Below are 20,646 nucleotides of genomic sequence, written 5' to 3'. Positions count from 1 at the left end.
TAACCTTTCTCTGAAATGTGAAGTTGTAAGGCTGAGGCAGTTGGGATTGGGATAGCAACTTTGGTAAGATGAGGTTTTTCTGAAATTCACTGCTCAAAAAAAGCCTGTGTCACAGTGCTTCATTTGTGACTCCTGTTTCAGAGATCAGGTGAATGAAATGGACTTTGACAAGTAAGGCTATTTTAATGAGCCTTTAGTGTTTTTCATCAAATATTTATGTATATCAGCAATTTCTTAACCGGTGTGCTGCAGCACATTGTTGTGCCAAAGCAGTTTTTTTGTTTGTTTGTTTGTTTGTTTGTTTTTACAGAGACAGTCAGAGAGAGGGATAGATAGGGATAGGAAGGGAGAGAAATGAGAAGCATCGATTCTTTGTTGTGGCACCTTTGTTGTTCATTGATCGCTTTCTCATATGTGCCTTGACTGGGAGACTATAGCAGATCTAGTGACCTCTTGCTCAATCCAGTGACCTTGGGCTCAAGCCAGCGACCTTAGGCTTCAAGCCAGCAACCTTTGGACTCAAGTCAGTGGCCATGGGATCATGTCTAGGATCCCATGCTCAAGCCAGTGACCCTGCGCTCAAGCTGGATGAACCCACGCTCAAGCTGGTTGGTCACCTGGGGGTTTTGAAAGTGGATCCTCAGTGTCCCAATCCTATGCACCATCCACTGCGTCACTGCCTGGTTGGGCTTTTTTTTTCTCTTTTCTTAAAGATCAGGTCAGGTGGTACTGTGTGTTTTAAAAATGCATTAGAAACGTTGCCTGACCAGGCAGTGGCACAGTGGATAGAACGTCGGATCTGAATGCGGAGGACCCAGGTTCCAGACCCCGAGGTCGCCAGCTTGAGCATGGGCTCATCTGGTTTGAGCAAAGCTCACCAGCTTGGACCCAAGGTTGCTGACTTGAGCAAGGGGTTACTCGGTCTGCTGAAGGCCCGTGGTCAAGGCACATATGAGAAAGCAATCAATGAACAACTAAGGCAGGGGTCGGGAACCTATAGCTCGTGAGCCAGATGTGGCTCTTTTGATGGCTGCATCTGGCTCGCAGACAAATAATTTTTTTCTTTTTTCTTTTCCAGAGTCAGAGAGAGGGATAGATAGGGACAGACAGACAGACACGGAGAGAGATGAGAAGCATCAATCATTAGTTTTTCGTTTTGACACCTTAGTTGTTCATTGATTGCTTTCTCATATGTGCCTTGACCGTGGGGCTACAGCAGACCGAATAACCCCTTGCTCTAGCTAGTGACCTTGGGTCCAAGCTGGTGTGCTTTTGCTCAAACAAGATGAGCCCGCGCTCAAGCTGGCAACCTTGGGGTCTCGAACCTGGGTCCTCTGCATCTTAGTCCGACGCTATATCCACTGCACCACCTCCTGGTCAGGCAGCGCTTCTAATGCATTTTTAAAACACGCAGTACCACCTGACCTGTGGTGGTGCAGTGGAGTGTAGACCTGGAATGCTGAGGTTGCTGGTTTGAAACCCTGGACTTGTCAGGTTAAGGCACATACAGGAAGCAGCTGTGAATGATGCTTCCTGCTTTCCCCTCATGCCTTTCTCTGTCCTCTATCTTAAAGAAAAAAAAATCAATAACTAAAATCTTCAAAACAAAACATGCAATACCTATTTAGTCAGGGGTACTAACTTCTGTTACCTTATAGACTGTCAAATGAGAAAAAGACAACTGCCAACAGAACTATAGCTGTCTGGTGTGAATGAGTCAAAATTATACCTTTTTTGTTGGATCAGCATTTTAGTAATTAGTTTTTGTGTGCCATGAGATGATAAAGTTTGAAAGTTGCTGTTGTAGATGGAAGGCATTATGGTCATTTGAGAGGATCTTTTGCAAAGGGTCCTTGCTTTACTAGTGGGGTAGCTCAGTTGGTTAGCACGTCGCCCTGATACGCCAAGGTTGTGGGTTTGATCTTCAGTCGTGGCACATAACAATAATCAACCAATTAATGCGTAATTAAGTAGAAGACAAATTGATGTTTTTCTCCCTCTCCCCCTTCACCCACCCACCCCCTTTCTTCCCCCCACTTATTTCCTCTAAAATCAATAAATTTAAAAAAATTAAAAATAAAAGGTTCTTGCTTTCAAATAGTTCAGTCTAGAAGGGAAGATAGAAAAGATATTTATGTAAGTATACTGTGTTAAATTATAAGAGTAATCAAAACACTACGAACTACTTTAGAAAGAAAATGCTCAGTTCTGGTAGATGATAGTGTGGAAGGATCGGAAATTTCAAAATAAGTAGCATTTGAATTTTTTTCAATAAAGCCCTTTTTAAAAATGTAAAGATTTCAATAAAGAGTGACTATTCATTATATAGAAAGTATAAATAGAGAAATCTCACCTATAATTTTATAGCCTAGAGATAACTACTACTTACTTCTTCTCAGTGTTTTGAAGACTATAATTACAATATAATAAATAAGTGTGATTGTGTTTAGTTTTATTGTTATTCTGAAGGTGGTATTTTTTGTTTGTATAGTTCTTTTTAAAAAATTTTATTTATTGGTTTTAGTGAGAGAGAGAGGGAGGGAGAGAGGCGAAAGACAGGAACATCGAGCTGTTCCTGTATGTGCCCTGACCAAGGAATCAAAGCAGCTACCTCTGCGCTTCAGGATGATGCTCTAACCAACTAAGCTGTCCAGCCAGGGCTGTACATTTCTTTACTATGCATTTATTTTCACTTATATTGTAAGCATTTCTTCAGGTCAGTAAAATTAGAAAACTTAATTTTTAACCCCTACACTGTCACTTAATTTCTCCTTCCTACATGTATTTTTTTCTAGATTAATAATAAAAAATAAAAATTGTACACTGTAGGTAAGAGGGTAAATTATGTCTTTTTTTTTTTTTTGTGGCTGAGACAGAGTCAGAGCGGGACAGACTGACAGGAAGGGAGAGAGATGAGAAACATCAATTCTTTTTTGCAGCTCCTTAGTTGTTCATTGATTGATTTCTTATATGTGCCTTGACGGGGGGAGGGGGAGGGGTCTACAGCAGACCTAGTGACCCTCTGCTCGATCCAGCGACCTTGGGCTCAAGCTGGTGAGCCTTGCTCAAACCAGATGAGACCGCGCTCAAGCTGGCGACCTTGGGGTCTTGAACCTGGGTCCTCCACATTTCAGTCCAACGCTCTATCCACTGTGCCACCACCTGGTCAGGCAAATTATGTCCTATAAGTTTCAAAGTAGCATGGTGGGTTTTTGATAACTGGAAATTGAAATGGTATTCAGTGAAAGAAAATGTCTTGAGTCAAGAAACTACCAAAATATAAATGGATATGAAATTAATAGAGTAGGGAAGATCTTTTGGGCAAGGGCTTTGTGCATAGGAAGGAAGGTTGATGTTAGATCCTCTCTCGGATTTATTCTTATAGTTCGGTCATGCTCTTGTAGATCTGGAACTATTATGCAAACTCATATATATGTGCTCTGATATGTAAATTATTTCTTTAAGTTACATTCATAATATGTAACCAAGAACATCAGTGTACCCATGTGATAGCCACCTCTGAGCTCTATTCTCTTGAACCCCTTTTCCCAGTGCAGAGTAAATTGCTTCCTCATCTCTTTTCCCAGAATGTTGTATATAGAGTTGATCTCACAGGACTAGAGTTACATGTTTCTTGTCTCTCCCCTATTAGTTTGAATTTCTTGAAGGCAGAGGCCATATTTTAAATATTACCCCATCCCTAGTGCTTAGCACAGTTCTGGCACAGTTGTTTAATTGACTTCCTCTCTGCAGCTGAGGAGGATGAAGACAAGGAGGATGATTTCCGAGCTCCTCTTTACAAAACAGTGGAAATCAAGGGCATCCAGGTGCGCATGAAATGGTGTGCGACCTGCCGCTTCTACCGTCCTCCTCGATGTTCCCACTGCAGCGTCTGTGACAATTGTGTGGAGGTAAGAACCTTGAGTTTACCATCTTCCTCCTCAAAGAGGCAGAATCGGGTCCTGTGCATGAAATACAGTTGTGGTTGGCTACCCGGGCTGTCTGTTCTAGCTCTCTTAAATAAAAGTGTTAGCAGGGCTTGACCAGTGGTGGTGTGGTGGATAGAGGTCGCCAGCTTGAGTGTGGGATCATCAGCATGATCCTGTGGTCACTGGCTTGAGCCCAAAGGTCACTGGCTTGAAGCCCAAGGTTGCTGGCTTGAGGCTAAGGTCACTGGCTTGAGCACAAAGGATCACTGGCTTGCCTGTAACCTCCCCCTGCCCCCCGTCAAGGCACGTAGGAAAAGCAATCAGTGAACTAAAGTGCTGCAACTATGAGTTGATGCTTCTCATCTCTCTCCCTTCCTGTCTTCCTGCTCCCTGCAGAAAAGTGTTAGCAAGGATGTACACACTAGAGGTAGAGCGTGAACATTCTGTTACAGGAAGGACCCCAAGTGGCCATAGGCTTTCCTGGCACTGAGAGTAACCCTTTGAGCAGTACGAATGAATGTTCATGTACATCCTCGTGCCTCCTGACCATCCAGAGTACGATTGTACATGTGTAAGGCAACATTAAAGAAGGCAAATTTATGTTCTTGTTTCCATAAATTAGTTATCAAACAAACATGATTTTAAGAAAATAAAACTGTAACTGGAACTAATTTCATTTTTTGGAAAAATACTCCCAGGGGTCAGTGAGCATGAAAAAACCTCACTAGTCAAAGGGTTAATAGCTCTAGCATTCCTTCTCTTGGCTCATCCTTTTTGTTGTTTGTCCTGGTTGTGTGTTACCTCTGTGCCTACAACATCATGCTGTTGCATTCAAATTTTAGTTCTATTTCTCTTCCTGTCCTGCATCCCTTGCTCTTATTTTTGACTCTTTTTTCAGTCAGTTTTCATGTAGTTGTAAGCATTTGCCTGCCAGATTTTCCTTCCAAGCCTCTTTTCTCACGAATCTTGATATTTTTGCAAGTCTCTGACATTGTTCCCTTTCAGAGTTCCTTGGTCTCAGGATAAACTTTGAGGAGCAGCCTTGGCCTTTGATCACCAGCCTCTGGACGGTCTTCCGTACAGACTGTCAGAGCAGGATAAACTGCATGAGCCTGTTTTTAGTTTTGCAACTAAATAATGAACATGATCACAGATGACTAAGACAACCCTGACATTCTGCCATTGCTTGTCTTCTTGACAGTAAAGTGATGTAGTGCTGTGGTCCAAGGATGCCTCAGTCTCTCCTTTTGCCCTTAGGAATTCGATCATCACTGCCCCTGGGTGAACAACTGTATTGGTCGCCGGAACTACCGTTATTTCTTCCTCTTCCTCCTTTCCCTGACAGCACACATTATGGGTGTGTTTGGCTTTGGCCTCCTTTATGTCCTCTACCACATGGAGGATCTCTCAGGGGTCCGCACGGCTGTCACGTATCCTTCAAGGCTTGTGAGTTGTGGAATTGGGAGGGGGAGGAATGGGGAAGGTTGAATCTTGTGGTAGTGAGGTTCAAGGGAAGATGGCTGCAGTGTGGACTGGGGAAGGTGAGATCACCTTGCTGTGTTCTCCTTGACTTTTTGGCTTCAGAATGGCAGTGATGTGTGTGGCTGGCTTATTCTTCATCCCTGTAGCTGGCCTCACGGGATTTCACGTGGTGCTGGTGGCCAGGGGACGCACAACCAATGAGCAGGTATGGGAAGAGTGGTGGGAGACCCCTGCAGAACGAGGCGTGTGTCTCTTAGCCCTCGCTGAGTGTGGACCCTGTTTCCACAAGTGGCATCTAAAGACTGTTTTTTTTGTTTGTTTTTTAAAGCTTTTTTTTTTTTGTATTTTTCTGAAACTGGAAACAGGGAGACAGACAGACTCCCGCATGCGCCCGACCGGGATCCACCCGGCACGCCCACCAGGGGCGACGCTCTGCCCCTCCGGGGCGTCGCTCGGTCGTGACCAGAGCCACTCTAGCGCCTGGGGCAGAGGCCAAGGAGCCATCCCCAGCGCCCGGGCCATCTTTGCTCCAATGGAGCCTTGGCTGCGGGAGGGGAAGAGAGAGACAGAGAGGAAGGAGGGGGGGAGGTGGAGAAGCAAATGGGCGCTTCCCCTATGTGCCCTGGCCGGGAATCGAACCTGGGTCCCCCGCACGCCAGGCCAACCGGCCAGGGCCTAAAGACTGTTTTTGTGAGGAGGTGTTCAACTTTCTCATGTAAGCATGAGAGCAGAGGCCATCTCTTAGTTAACATTTACAGAATACCCACTTATACTGACAGTTTGGGCTCTGAGTTTTGAGAAACTTAATAAAAGACTGGGCCAGCCCTGGCCAGAGAGCTCCATTAGAGCATTGGCCTGAAGCACAGAGGTTGCTGGTTAGATCCCGGGGCATGGCACATACAGGAATGGATTGATGATGTTTCTCTCTCTCTCTCTCTCTCTCTCTCTCTCTCTCTCTCTCTCTCGCCCCCCCCCCCTTAAAATCAATAAATTAAGAAGAAGAAAAAAGACTGGGCCAGCCCCAAGAAGCTTATAGTGCTGCTTAGACAATTATTTTCATGCATATAATAATAGCTAACTTTACTTGTTTGCTCTTTTGTAATAATTTTAGTATTTAATAGTTAGCTACTTATTCCATCCCCATTTTACATGAGGAAACTGATGTCTAGAGTGAGATAGCTGTTGGGGAAGACCTAGGATTTGATCTAAGGACCTTAAAACTGTTGCGTGTCCCACATGGATATTTTAATATTTTTTTTTCTCACTTAACAAAGTTAACTAGCATTGTCATTCTTAGCCGTCACAGTATAAGCTGCTGATGGCAGGATTGTGTTTTCACTCATTTTTTAACTATCTCCTACATAGTGAATACACAGTAGTTTGTCATTGGTTTGTGTTTTGGTCCTTGGAAGTCAGCGTCCTGTTGTCTGACTGGCCTGGCCCTTCTCTCCTCTAGGTTACGGGTAAGTTCCGGGGAGGTGTGAACCCCTTCACCAACGGCTGCTGTAACAATGTCAGCCGTGTGCTCTGCAGTTCTCCAGCACCCAGGTACGCCTGCCCTCTGGTCTGCTATTCTTTTGTCAGAACTGGGGGGTCTGTTTGGGGCTTCTCGTACCAGGGAGGTCTGGTGGGAGGACTGCCTCGAGGAAGGAGTCTCAGTCTCTTAGAACGGGGTGTCTGCATGGGAGAGACGTGCCATCCTTTAGCAGGCTGTGAGTTCCGCTGACACTCGTCAGGTATTCTGGTTCCTCTCCTCTGCTAAGGGGGAGATTTTACTCCAGATTGTCTTGAGCTAAGTATCTGTCCAGAGGCCTGGTCTTGCTGCAGTTCTTCCTGGAATCAAATCAGTTCAATGCTGATGTCTTCACTGGCCTGGTAGAACTGTTTTTCTTGGGAAAAAATGTTTTACACAAGGTAGACAACCAGTAGATATGGTAGAATGAATGAATGAATGAATGAAAGCCCTTTTATTCTTAACACTCAGGTATTTGGGGAGACCAAAGAAAGAGAAGACCATTGTCATCAGACCTCCCTTCCTTCGACCGGAAGTGTCAGATGGGCAGGTAACTGTGAAGATCATGGACAATGGCATCCAAGGAGAGCTAAGGAGAAGCAAGGTGAGGAATTTAGGGGAGCAAAGCTAGGTTACTTGGAGAGATTCACTCATGGCAAAGAGATAGAAACACGCTTTTTAGTTTACATCTCTCATAGTATTTATCGCTTACTGCTTTGTGTTAAAATTACTTAAATACATATCTTCTTTCCTCCGTTAGACTAACTTCACTAACATTAGAAATTGCATCTATTCATTTCCATGTCTTCATAGGACTTAACGTGGTAGCTTGCAGGTGGTTGGTGCTCTAGAAATAGTTATGAAAATGAACAAATAAGCGACAGGATTAAACCCTTTTTTGAGAATTTGTCTTTATTCGGTACCATTCTCTGACTGATTCTTGTCTTCTAGTCCCAGTTTAGAAATACATGATAACTGACTCTCCAACACCCATTACCAGTTTCATACTTTGAGTTGCCTAATGCCCAGTTCTCCAAATCTGATTTTCCCTCCTTTTTCCAGTCTAAGGGGAGCTTGGAAATTACGGAGAGCCAGTCTGCAGATGCTGAGCCTCCACCTCCTCCTAAGCCGGACCTGAGCCGTTACACAGGGCTACGAACACACCTCAGCCTGGCTACTAATGAGGGTAAGGGCGGTGGCAGTGTGGGCAGGTGACTGACTGCAGAGAAGGCAGACTGGGAAGGGCTTGGGGGTAACGCTTGTGTTGTGGTTGTGGCTGAGAACACCCAACAGGTGGCACTCGAGCCACTCCTTTGGAGTGGGATGCCACTAGGAGATGGGATGCCACTTAGCTGTTGGCAGTGAATTGGACACGTGTGGGGGAAACTGTTGGCTCTAGATAGACCAGAGAGCATCCTAGATGTGTTTGGTGCATTTTCTCATTCTGAGTTCTCAGCTAATGAAGTCTTTAGTCTTGATTTTAGTAAAATCTTGTTCCCTGGACTTTTCCCTTTGCTGGGTATGTCTGTTCCTACCTTGTTCTCCCCTGTGTTTTAAGGAACTCTGGACAGGTTCAGAGCAGTTTGTACAGTGGTGCCCCTGGCCCTTTTCCCTGCAGATAGCAGTCTCTTGGGCAAGGACAGCCCCCCCACCCCGACCATGTACAAGTATCGGCCAGGCTACAGTAGCAGCAGCACGTCGGCCGCCATGCCTCATTCTTCCAGCGCCAAGGTACGGAGTTGTCTCTAAGAAGTCGAGTTCTAATGTACGCTAGCTGTTTTGGAAGAAAGAAGAGTGGGAGAGGGGAGGGAAGAGTCAGAGGGACAAAATGAAAATCAAAGGCATTTTACTAATTGTTGGTGTTAGATTGAATCTCCATGCTAATGTGACTTCATTAAATGGGACAGTGTAACATATTTGATAAAAGCACTGATTAAATGTCATACCTGAGTTCAAAACCCATCATGGGTAAGTTACTTAATCTAAGTCTTATTTTCTGCATATTAAAATGTGGTATTGCCTGACTGGGCGGTGGCACAGTGGATAGAGCATCAGACTGGGATGTGGAAGGACCCAGGTTCGAGACCCCCGAGGTCGCCAGCTTGAGCGCAGGCTCATCTGGTTTGAGCAAAGTTCACCAGCTTGGACCCAAGGTCACTGGCTCGAGCAAGGGGTTACTTAGTATCACAGTCAAGGCACATATGAGAAAGCAATCAATGAACAACTAAGGTGTGGCAACGAAAAACAGATGATTGATGCTTCTCATCTCTCTCTGTTCCTGTCTGTCCCTATCTATCCCTCTCTCTGACTCTCTCTGTCTCTGGAAAAAAAAAGGGGGTATTTGTTACAACTCAGATTTCCTTTAGGGATTAAATAAACAAGATAATGCATGTGGATGTTAACAATGTTGGCATAGAACAGGTCCTGATTTTGACGGACTCCTTGGGCTCTGGGACCTAGCATCTGTCACACAAGGAGCAGCACTAAGAGCCTGCTTTACTTTCTCCCCAGCTGAGTCGTGGTGACAGCTTGAAGGAACCGACCTCCATTGCGGAGAGCAGCCGCCACCCCAGCTATCGCTCGGAGCCCAGCTTGGAGCCAGACAGCTTCCGGTCTCCCACTTTCGGCAAAAGTTTTCACTTCGATCCACTGTCCAGTGGCTCACGTTCCTCCAGCCTCAAGTCGGCCCAGGGCACAGGGTTTGAGCTCGGCCAGCTGCAGTCCATCCGTTCAGAGGGCACAACCTCCACCTCCTATAAGAGCCTGGCCAACCAGACACGCAATGGAAGCCTGTCTTATGACAGCCTGCTCACTCCTTCAGACAGCCCTGATTTTGAGTCAGTGCAGGCAGGGCCTGAGCCAGACCCGCCTTTGGGCTACACCTCTCCCTTCCTGTCGGCCCGGCTGGCTCAGCAACGGGAAGCCGAGAGGCACTCCCATTTGGTGCCAACTGGCCCAGCACATCGAGAGCCCTCACCAGTCCGGTACGACAATCTGTCGCGCCATATTGTGGCCTCCCTCCAGGAACGAGAGAAGCTGCTACGCCAGTCACCCCCACTCCCGGGCCGTGAGGAGGAGCCAGGCTTGGGGGACTCGGGCATACAGTCGACACCAGGCTCTGGCCATGCCCCACGTACCAGTTCCTCCTCAGATGATTCAAAGAGATCACCCTTGGGCAAGACTCCACTGGGACGCCCAGTTGCCCCTCGTTTTGGCAAGCCAGATGGGCTACGGGGCCGGGGACTAGGGTCCCCTGAACCAGTCCCAACTGCCCCATACTCGGGCCGATCTATGTCTTACAGCAGCCAAAAAGCCCCACCTGGCGTCTCTGAGACCGAGGAAGTGGCCTTGCAGCCGTTACTGACACCCAAGTAAGTATTAGTCCATCCTTGTCCTCGGTGGACTTGAAATTAGCATCCTGTCCTTGCAGAGGCGTCAGGGCTGCCCGAGCACATTCTGGTGCGTCACACGCACCTGGCTATCCTGCTGGCGGCCAGCTCTTCATGCCCTGTTAAGAGACTGAAGTTTAATACTTTTTCTTTAGTCCTGTCTTCTAGAAAGTAATTTACTTGTCTGAGTATAAATATACACAATAGCTGCTATTGAAGAGAAAGGAACAAAGAGGGAATCAGGCCTGTAACAATAAAACAAGGGAATGTTCGGGAAAGTATATATGCGCCTGACCAGGCGGTGGCGCAGTAGATAGTGTCGGCCTGGGACGCTGGCGACCCAGGTTCACAATCCTGAGGTTGCCGACTTGAGCGCAGGCTTATCTGGCTTGGGCATGGGGTTTGCCTGCTTGAGTGTGGGATCACACATGACCACATGGTCGCTGGCTTGAGGCCAAATGTCACTGGCTCTGCTGGAGACCGCCCCCCATCAAGAAATATGAAACAGCAATCAGTAAACTATGAGTTGACGTTTCTCATCTCCCTTCCTGTCTCTTTCCCTGTTAAAAAAAACCAAAACTATATGTGTACTAAGTACAAACCATTTAATTGTTCACACTAGAAAGTATGTATGTAGAAAAGTACATGACTTACTTTTCTTTGAACTTTTTTAACTGTCTCCCTTTTCTGTTTTTGATTCTACTCTCTGACACCTCTCCTCCTTTCTCCCCAGAGATGAAGTACAGCTCAAGACCGCTTACAGCAAATCCAACGGACAGCCCAAGAGTCTAGGCTCAGCATCCCCGGGCCCGGGCCAGCCACCTCTCAGTAGCCCCAGCAGGGGAGGAGTCAAGAAGGTGTCAGGAGTCGGTGGCACCACCTATGAGATCTCAGTGTGAGCCTGCAGCACCTCCCCTCACCCACACCTCTGCGCCTACACCAAAGGGCCCCCAGGTGGCCACCTTCCTTTCCGCGAGGGGCTCCCCTCCCCTGCATGGACAGTTTTTACACCGCCGATTCCGAGAGGATGAGGAGCATTTTATAAAGTGCAGTGGGGCTGGGGAGTCGGAGTTGGGGCCCTGAGACTGGGGTAGCAACCCCCTTTACCTTTTAAGACCTTCCCTTCCTTGACCCCTGGACCAGACTCAGTGGACATTTGTGCAATTGCTCGCCCTGGAGGGAACCAGATCATTTTTAAACCAGAAATAATTTTTTTTATTATTGTTACGGATTCTATTTTTTTCCTCTTCTGCGTTGCCAGGTGTGTGTGTGTACATATATATATATTATAAATATCAAAGAAATTATATATCTATCCTGGGATGGGAAAATGAGGGAGGGATCTGTTTAAGAAGTGGGATCTTACTCTTCCCGTTCCTCAGACCAGCAGGAAAAGAGGGGAGATGTGGGTAGAAGTCTTCCTTTTCCCCAGGGTTCCCTCTGTCCGTTACCAATTAAGAAAACAGCACCCCGTTGTTGGTGCTGAGTGGTCAGGAAAGAAGCTGTAGCGGCGAGTTTGAGGTCTTGGTCAGAGGAGGGAGAGGAGAGCTAGTTTTCTAGGCTCATTGGCACTTAGTTTCCCCAGGAAAGGGGTCACAGCTCCATGACAGTGGTGGTGGTGGGGAGATCAGGAAAAGAGCTTGGCCAACCTTCACAAACAATTGGATAATCCCCTCTTCTTGGGGCAAAGAGTTAGGGTGGGCTTCTTCAACTAGCCCCTCAAAGCCTTTGCCCATCTCCCATAGTTAACATTTTTAAATCCAAGGCCTGGAGAGAAGAATACAAAAAGCAATATTTTTCATCATGCCAAAAACGGGGTAGAGAGGAGGAGTGGCAGGCCTGGGCCCTCCGATTGTCCCTTGGGGGTTCCCCCTCAGCCCACCTCAGTATGGTGCTGGGTAGAGGGGATACCTGGGTTCTAACCTCTAAACAGGGGAGACCCCAGCCTCTAGATTGAGGCCCTTTTATTTTTTATTCTGATTAGCCATTTTAAAGCAACAAGGAATAAAAAGAAACCCTGATCTAACCAGCCCCCCGACTTGTGTTGTTTTGTCTGGTTAAGGTAGGGTGACTCTGGCGGGAGCTACAAAGAACCCCTGTGCTTCTCGGGTCCTGACCCATCTTCAGGCAGCTCCAGAGGGAAAAGAGCCCCTTAGAACAGCAGGGCCTGTTTTGTTTTTTCCAGTGATTTAATTAGAAAATTCCTGAAAACAATTGTTTGCAACAACTAAAGCTTGTCACCTTGAAGCTCAGGCCACTCCTGATTTGTGCCAAACTTGTTCCTTAGCACAGAACTGTCTCCGGAAAGTCTAGTGCATTGTGGATGTAGCCAAAGGGGAGACAATGGGCGACCAGAGTAGGAAAACCGGGTTAAGGTCAACTGTACGTATGGGTGGCAGTTCAGTTTGATCTCTTATTTTCTGTTGTGAAAGCAAAAGGCTGTGCCCTAATTTTAATAGGTATCCTTAGACAGGAAATCTCAGAGAACTGGCCACACCCTTTATTGTCACTGTCTATAACTTAAGTGTATAAACTTTTGCTCTGAAATCCTAGATGAAAACTGGAGCTAAATGAGAGGATTTCCACCTACTGATTAGGAACAACCTTGGCTCACAGCAACAGATTTTAACTTCTGTCAAATTTAGCTTCAAGTCAGAATACATTTTCTAAGTTACCTGGCCTGCTGCAAAGACTGAGGGACTTAATTTTACATTTTGGTAGCTTAGGCTACCTTTTTGTTGCTGTCTTAGAAGCTCTGAATTGTTTTCATGCCAACCACATACTTTAATTGTCTTGAGCTATGAATAAGGCAGATTGAAAATTTACCTTTCCTTGCCAGATACTCCGAAAAATCATGGCCTTGACCAAGCATCAACCATCAACCTGTCGAATGACTGTGGGTGCTTTTTCTTTTGGCTATTCTGTTTTGACACAAAATTGACCTAGAATACAGCTGAGCCCCAACTGGATCAGCTCTTCCAGTGGAGCCTGAAAGTCATCCCGGCGTCTGGTTCTCAGCGCTGTGGACGAGGTGGTGTCTGCTGAGGAAATGGAACAGCTCTGCCTAACTGCTGGACCATGTTCCCCAATCTCACTTTGGTTGCTCCCTGCCTTAGTGATGAGATCATGTAATACAAGACCCAGATCCCTCTCAGGTCTCAGTATGCCTCGGCCGGAACCCTGACTCACAGAAAGGCACTTACCTCGTAACAGGCTGCCATACTTTAACCAGTTTGATATATACGATTTTTTTTTTTTTTAAAGAAAAACCCTAACAAATAGTATAAGGTCCTAAGTCAGACAAACTGTACAAAAGAGATGAAAAGCAAGCTTCCCAGGAGAGGAAGAGATGTCCACGAGAAAGCTGGGCTGAGCCTCACAAAGGCATGGCCCTTCTCATAATGCGTTACTCTACCAGCACAGGTGGCTGGCTTCTGTTCCCGTGCAGGAGGTGCTCCTGGGCAGTGCCCACGGGCCAGGCGGGCATCTTCGGCAGCGGTTCAGTCCAGCAGGAAAAGTCACCTGGCAGGGTCTCGTGGCCACGTTAGCGGAGGCTGCTGCTGCTGCTGGCCTGAGAACTGCCCATACCTGGGTGGTCTGGACTGTGTCGGTTCTGGGAAGACAAAGGAAGGGGAAGACAACACCTAGGAAGCAGCTTTGGCCTTGACCAGGGCTGTACAGGAAACACTGCGACCTGCCCTGGGCTTTCAGTGTTGGGTCGACCTGCAGCCAAGGACTCGACCCAGAACAGGAGTGAGACACAGGGATGCTCACAAGACTGCGACAATAGGCCACCACCTTACCTTCTTTTTCTTCTTCTCTTTCTTCTTCCTTTTCCGTTCAGGATCTTCCTCTTTTTTCTTTTTCTTCTTCTTGTGATCTGAATCAGATGGCGTTTCTGAAGGAAGACATTAGACACCTATCAGCTACATGAAGAGCTCCAAATTCCCTCATGTTAGAACTGCAGTAGAACTGCAGTTAGAACTACAGTTAGAACGCTAGTAAGCGCAGCTGTTTCTGTTCAAATGACCAGAGAGGATACAGAGGCGCTGCCAAGGTCCCCACCCCAAGGCCCTACTAGCCCAGGAGATCCCAGTATGTCAATTTCTTCCTTCAGAATTTGGGAGCTGAGGGCTCCGTAAGGAACTTAACTGGGATGTTGACTGAGGAAAGCTGAGCAGATCCAGAACATGGGGTTTCTGCCTCTGAACAGCACTGCCGCTCACCTGGGGGCACAGGGTCCTGGGTCCGGCTCTGTTTGTGCTTGTGCTTGTTCTTCTTCTTGGGAGGCTGAATGTGCATCAGACGACACTGCTCCGGCAACTGAGGGAAGCAAAGGAAGGTCCAGGTGAGTCAGGGAGCTCCCAGGGTCTGTCCTGCCTGCTCAGTCAGTTGGGAAGGAACAGATCTGGACAGGAAAACTACCTCCATGCTTTTCAGGCCCCCCAGTTGTCTCCTTCCTCCCCAAGAGGGGACTCACCGGGCCGGTGTGGAGGCGGAAGCCAGCCAGCATAGTCCCTGTGATCGGATTGAAAGAGCCACCAAGAATAGGGGGCTTTTCAATGAGGGAGCGGAGGCTGCTGTTATCATGGGAACCTGGCAGGTCAATCATCCCCGGCAGGTCAGGCAGGAAGTTACTTAGCTTCTCCTTCACCTTCTTCCCACAGAATTTATTATAAGCATGTTCCAGGTTGTAGTGTGTGATCAGGTTGGTGCTGCCTGTCAGCTCGGTGCTACCTAGACGACACAGGAAGAATAAAATATTTTTAAAAGCCACACAAGCCTGACCAGTTGGCAGGTGCAGTGGCTAGAGTATTGGACTGGGATGCAGAGGACCCAGGTTCAAAACCGAAGTCGATGGCTTGAGCGCAGACTCACCAGCTTGAGTGCGGGGTCGCTAGCTTGAGCGTGGGATCATAGACATGATCCCATAGTCGCTGGCTTGAGCCCAAAGGTCACTGGCTTGAGTAAGGGGTCACTTGCTCCACTGTAGCCCCCCAGTCAAAGCACATATGAGAATGCAATCAATGAACAACTAGGTGCTGCAATGAAGAACTGATGCTTCTCATTTCTCTCCCTTCCTGTCTGTCCCTAACTGTCCCTCTCTCTGACTCTGTCAAAAAAAAAAAAAAGTCACAATATTTATACTGATACTACCTTACATTTATATAATACTTTATACTTTTCAGTATGCTTTCATATGAACCTTGCAAAGAATTCAGCCTGACCAGACAGTGGATAGAGCATCAGCCTGGGATGCTGAGGACCCAAGTTTGAAACACTAAGGTCGCCAACTTGAGTGTGGGCTCATTTGGTTTGAGTGCAGGCATGCAGCTTGAGCGTGGGGTTGCTGACTTGAGTGTGGGCTCATAAATGTGACCGCATGGTCGCTGGCTTGAGCCCAAGGTCTCTGGCTTGAGCAAGGGGTCACTGGCTCAAGTCATCGATGAACAACTAAAGTGCCACAACCGTGAGTTGATGCTTCTCATCTCCCTTCCTGTCTGTGCCCCGGCACCCCTCTATTGCTAAATAAAGAAATAAATAAATATTCAAGTGTACTTAACATAATTATAAGGAGAAACAGAGTAGATGGCTCCGGTGGTTAGAGCATGATCCGGAAGCAGAAAGGTTGCTGGTTTGATCCCCTGGCCAGGGCACATACAGGACCAGATCCATGTTCCTGTCTCTCTCTCCCCTCCTCACTCTCTCACTAAACTCAATTAAAAAATCAACTCAGCCTGACCGGGCAGTGGCACAGTGGATAGAGCGTCGGACTGGGATGCGGAAGACCCAGGTTCGAGACCCCGAGGTCGCCAGCTTGAGCGAGGGGTTACTCGGTCTGCTGAAGGCCCGCGGTCAAGGCACATATGAGAAGGTAATCAATGAACAACTAAGGTGTCACAACACGCAATGAAAAACTAATGATTGATGCTTCTCATCTCTCTGTTCCTGTCTGTCTGTTCCTGTCTATCCCTCTCTCTGACTCTCTTTCTCTGTAAAATAAAATAAAATAAAATAAATTTAAAAAAAAATCAACTCATTAATGTAAAAAATGAAATATTTTTTTAAAAAAGGAGAGAAGAAACAGAGCAGGGAATGTCTTTTTAAGTCACTGACCCAGAGGAAAAGTGGAGAACTGTATTTTAGCCTAAATAAGGAGTCTTTTAAGGGAGAATTATAAAACAATTAAAAAAATTTTTTTTAAAGAACAAAAGTAAACAACATTATAAACACCAAAACTATAAAATAGTAGGTTGGAATGGGGAAAAAATAGGCAAAAATCCAGACAGCAGAGACAAACACTATATCCCAACAAAGGAGACACTCCTTTCATGTACTCACCAGAATGGTAACTTCCATGAGACTCACTCTGCGCTAACCTCCGCTCTGAGCGCTTTCCCCAAACGGCTGGTGAGCAATCCCACTCCCCAACACGACCAGGACAGTATGACCTCACAGCTCAGCTACAAGCAAGTAAGGGCCAAATATGACCCAGTGGCTTCCTTTTTCTGTTTTGTTTTTCCTAACAAGAAGAAGCACTAATCACCTTTACATGGGAAAACAGCTAGCTTTTTCTAGCTCCTGCTACCTGACTTTTGTTATCACCATCTTTACTCCTTTTAATAACCATAATAACTTCACCTAGAGAGAAATGTTGGATTAGAAGTTGGGAAACTAAAATTCTAACTCTAGCTGTCCTTTGTGCCTCACCTTCTTATACATTGAGTATGGTAATAACTATCTTAAGTACCCTGATTTTTTTCAAGATACAGATGAAATATACTGACATATACTATATAAATGTAAGGCATTATTATTATAACTATTGCATGGTTGACTTTGTTCCAAAGAATACAAACTTATTAGTAATTTCATAAGGATCCAGTGGCGGGGGGGGGGGGGGGGGGCAATATCTATCCTACAACTTCATTTAGTTATGATGAACACAGGTACAAATGACAGAAGTGGCTTGTTTAGCCTGACCTGTGGTGGCGCAGTGGATAAAGCATTGACCTGGAACAGTGAGGTCACTAGTTCAAAACCCTGGGCTTGCCCAATCAAGGCACATATGAGTTGATACTTCCTGTTCCTCCCCTCTTTCTTTCTCTTTCTCCCCTCCTCTACAATGAATAAATAAATAAAGGAAGTGGCTTGTTTATAATCATTCACTTGGAAAAACTCAGGTTCTAAACTGTGAGCTCCTTCAAGGCAGAGACAGTATTTTGTTCATTCATGGAGGTCTGGTGCCCCAAAGTCCAAAGTCCACATATCTGATGCTCAATAATAGTCAACGAACAAGGTATTTTTCCTCCATACTTTTAGGCCTTACCCTATTCTTCTCCTTGCTTTCTCATGTCAAACATCTCAGAAAGAAGAGTGGTCTACTGTGAACGGCAGGAGGCACAGTGCCACAGTACCTCTCCTCATAACTCGGCACTGCCTCCTGCCATTATACTACCCTGATTTTATCCCCCCTTTGCTGGCTCTCCTCCTTCCAGGTGCTTATTTGTGCTCAAGGATCAGGTGAAAAGACACTGTGCTTTTTCTGAACTCTAACCTAAAGAGTCCATCCAACTTTTTGACTATCGGTTCTATGAAGATGATTTATAAATCTCTCCCCAGCCCTGACTCCTCTCCTGAAAACTAATCGTCCAACTTCTTCTTAGTCAATCCCATGCAGATACTATATTCTTTTAAAACTGCAAATCTCCCCCACCTCACAGTTTCCCTATTTCAATACATGGTTTTGCCCCCCATTCTACAGATACTTTGAGAAGCAGTACTTCCCAGTTCCAAAATCTCAATTATTTCCTATTACCCTAAGGATAAAGCTCAAATTCCTGACTGGACTCAGAGTTAAACACATTTTACTGTAACTTAGCTTTGGGACCTACTCAAATACCAGTCCCCTATGCAAAATTTCTGATCCATCCTAATGGGTCTTCATCATCTCCTGAAAAAAACTCCCTTCATAGTGTTTCCTTTTATTTTTTATTATTTTTAAAATTTTATTTATTCATTTTTAGAGAGGAAAGGGAGAGACAGAGAGAGAGAGGGGAGAGACAGAGAGAGAGAAGGGGAGGAGGAGCTGGAAGCATCAACTCCCATATGTGCCTTGACCAGGCAAGCCCAGGGTTTCGAACCGGCGACCTCAGCATTTCCAGGTCGACGCTTTATCCACTGCGCCACCACAGGTCAGGCTGTTTCCTTTTATTTTATTTAATTTATTTATTTTAGGTAAGAGAGGGGAGACAGTGAGGCAGACTCCTGCATGTACCCTACCCCGTCCATAGGGCAACCCCATCTGGGGCCAATGCTGGAGTTCCGAGCGATTTTTAGTGCCTATGGCTGATGCACTCCAATAGAGCTATCCTCAGCACCTGGGACCATGCTCAGACCAATCAAGTCACTGGCTAAGGGAGAAGAGGGAGAGGAGGGGAAGAGGGAAGTGGAGGGAGAAGCAGATGGTCGTTTCTCCTATGTGCCCTGACCAGGAATCAAACTTGGGTGTCCATATGCAGGGCCCACACTCTAGCCACTAAGCCACTGACCAGGGTCAATTCTTGTAGGAAAACTGACCTATTATAGGAAAATTCTTCCTAACATTCTTCAGCAATATAAATTCATCAAGGTCCAGCTCAAGTTACAACTTACATATCCTTGCTGTAATTTGAGTAACATTTTGAAAAACACCATGTAGTTTTCTTGTTTTTGTGACAAACAGAGAGAGGGACACAGAGGGACAGACAGACAGGAGAGAGATGAGAAGCATCAATTCTTCCCTGCAGCACCTTAGTTGTTCATTGATTACTTTCTCATATGTGCCTTGACCCGGGAGCTATAGCAGACCAAGTGACCACTTGCATTAGCCAGCGACCTTGGGTTCAAGCTGGTTAGCTGTGCTCAAACCAGATGAGCCGGTGCTCAAGTAGGCGACCTTGGGGTTTTGAACCTGTGTCCTCTGCATCCCAGTCTGATACTCTATCCACTGCACCACCACCTAGTCAGGCCATGTAGTTCTTTTTAAAAAATTTTTACTTAAAAAATTACATTTAAAGAGGTGATATTGATCAATAAGAGTACATAGGTTCCAAGTAATCATTTCTATAGCATTTAAATGGTTCATTATGCTGTGTACACATCACTCAAAGTCAAATCACTTTCCATCACTGTATAATCATGTAGTTCTTAACTGATGCATGACAACGTTACAGATTGGCCTTGAGAAGAAATATGGTCACTATCCTTAAACCACATAATGTGCATTCCTAAGTAAAATAAACTCCTTAAAAGCAAGGGTATTTGCTAATCCATATGTCCTCCCCCTTCTTCCTATACACTAAGCATTTGCCCATAACAGATATTCAATATCTGTAAACTGATTGATATATATAGGTACAATCAGAATAGGTAACTAGCCAAAGGAAAGCCAACCTCTCTATGCTTTGGTTTTTTTCAACTGCAAAATGCAGATAACAATGCCTATCTCAGGGGACTGTTCTACGTGTTGAGTTCTATTATATATATAACTGCATTGTGAACTTCAAAGTACTATACATTATTTCCCTCAGTGGGCCTTGGGATAAACTGAAAGGCATTTTGGAGCCTTACCATGTCCAAAACGACTCCTGATATCCACCGCCTCAAACTTGTTACACAGAGGTCTTGCGAGGTCCTGGCATGGGTTGCCGAGGTTACCTTGCGCCTACGCCAGCCGGTTAAGAACCACGCCCACCACCACCCCTCGTTATGATCTGATTGGCTGGCTTCGGCCAGGCCTCGTACCCACCTGGCAGTTCCCGCATTAGGTAGAAGGGGCCACAACCAGCTGCTGACTTGTCGGCACCGGCAGGGGCCGTGGCCGCGGAGGGGGGCGGAGCCGTGCCGGGTCCCCCGCCTGGAGGAGGGGGCGGCGGAGGTGGAGGTTTTCCTGGTCCAAAGCCGAGTGCGCTTGGGGGCGGTGGTGGGTCAGCCTGAGCTCCGAACAGCGCCGTGAAATTCTCCATCTTTCCTTCTGCCCCGGCGCTGTCCCGGTGTCTGGCGCTGGTGATTTTCATTGGACGATCGTTTCCCGGTGTACCGCCCTCTTCCTCCATGAGCCATTTGCCATTGGGTTCCTCAAGAGCCCGCCTATCTTTTTCCGGCGACTGCTTTCGTCGCTTCATGAGTACTTCCAGGAAATACTATTTAACCTTATTAAATATTCTGTTGTCTACATTAATCGCAGTCGTATACCCAATAAAATGACTTAGGTAAAAAAAAGCGACAGCTAGATTGACCAATAAAGTATCATATCCCTTTTCTAATCTCTCCCTACCGTAGTGTCCAATCA

General features: G+C 46.2%; 3 protein-coding genes across 6 annotated transcripts in view; 2 read left to right on the top strand and 1 right to left on the bottom strand.

Annotated features, from left to right (window-relative positions):
* ZDHHC5 (zinc finger DHHC-type palmitoyltransferase 5) overlaps positions 1 to 13,569 on the top strand; it is a 28,097-nt gene extending 14,528 nt beyond the window's left edge. For all 4 annotated transcript variants that reach the window (XM_066361523.1, XM_066361525.1, XM_066361527.1 and 1 more), the window contains exons 4-12: positions 3,754 to 3,911; positions 5,187 to 5,359; positions 5,514 to 5,616; positions 6,868 to 6,959; positions 7,396 to 7,528; positions 7,987 to 8,110; positions 8,543 to 8,655; positions 9,436 to 10,295; positions 11,047 to 13,569. In XM_066361523.1, the coding sequence (XP_066217620.1) occupies positions 3,754 to 3,911; positions 5,187 to 5,359; positions 5,514 to 5,616; positions 6,868 to 6,959; positions 7,396 to 7,528; positions 7,987 to 8,110; positions 8,543 to 8,655; positions 9,436 to 10,295; positions 11,047 to 11,212 (1,922 nt within the window). In that variant the 3' untranslated portion in view covers positions 11,213 to 13,569. The remainder of the gene's footprint in view (positions 1 to 3,753; positions 3,912 to 5,186; positions 5,360 to 5,513; positions 5,617 to 6,867; positions 6,960 to 7,395; positions 7,529 to 7,986; positions 8,111 to 8,542; positions 8,656 to 9,435; positions 10,296 to 11,046) is intronic.
* Positions 1 to 20,646, top strand: part of CTNND1 (catenin delta 1) — a 144,662-nt gene that overhangs the window by 47,791 nt on the left and 76,225 nt on the right. The gene's annotated exons all lie outside the window — the stretch shown is intronic.
* Positions 12,484 to 20,386, bottom strand: MED19 (mediator complex subunit 19). The gene is made up of 5 exons (XM_066361528.1): positions 20,104 to 20,386; positions 14,794 to 15,050; positions 14,540 to 14,636; positions 14,117 to 14,211; positions 12,484 to 13,926 (listed from the first exon to the last, which is right to left on the bottom strand). Exons 1-5 carry the CDS (start codon positions 20,369 to 20,371, stop codon positions 13,858 to 13,860), a joined length of 786 nt encoding a protein of 261 aa, XP_066217625.1. The 5' UTR covers positions 20,372 to 20,386; the 3' UTR covers positions 12,484 to 13,857.

The sequence above is a fragment of the Saccopteryx leptura genome, chromosome 1 (genome assembly GCF_036850995.1).
Source record: "Saccopteryx leptura isolate mSacLep1 chromosome 1, mSacLep1_pri_phased_curated, whole genome shotgun sequence".
Classification (NCBI taxonomy): Eukaryota; Metazoa; Chordata; class Mammalia; order Chiroptera; family Emballonuridae; genus Saccopteryx; species Saccopteryx leptura.
This window is presented reverse-complemented; position numbering and strand designations above follow the sequence as displayed.

Bases quoted from the DNA above. Each gene is read 5' to 3' on its own strand.
- MED19 (XM_066361528.1), bottom strand. From the start codon at position 20,371: ATGAAAATCACCAGCGCCAGACACCGGGACAGCGCCGGGGCAGAAGGA. The intron at 14,212-14,539 runs GTGAGCGGCAGT...GTCTTCCTTCAG, and splicing joins CCAGGACCCTGTGCCCCCAG to AAACGCCATCTGATTCAGAT. The intron at 13,927-14,116 runs GTAAGGTGGTGG...TTGTCTTCCCAG, and splicing joins AAGAGAAGAAGAAAAAGAAG to AACCGACACAGTCCAGACCA.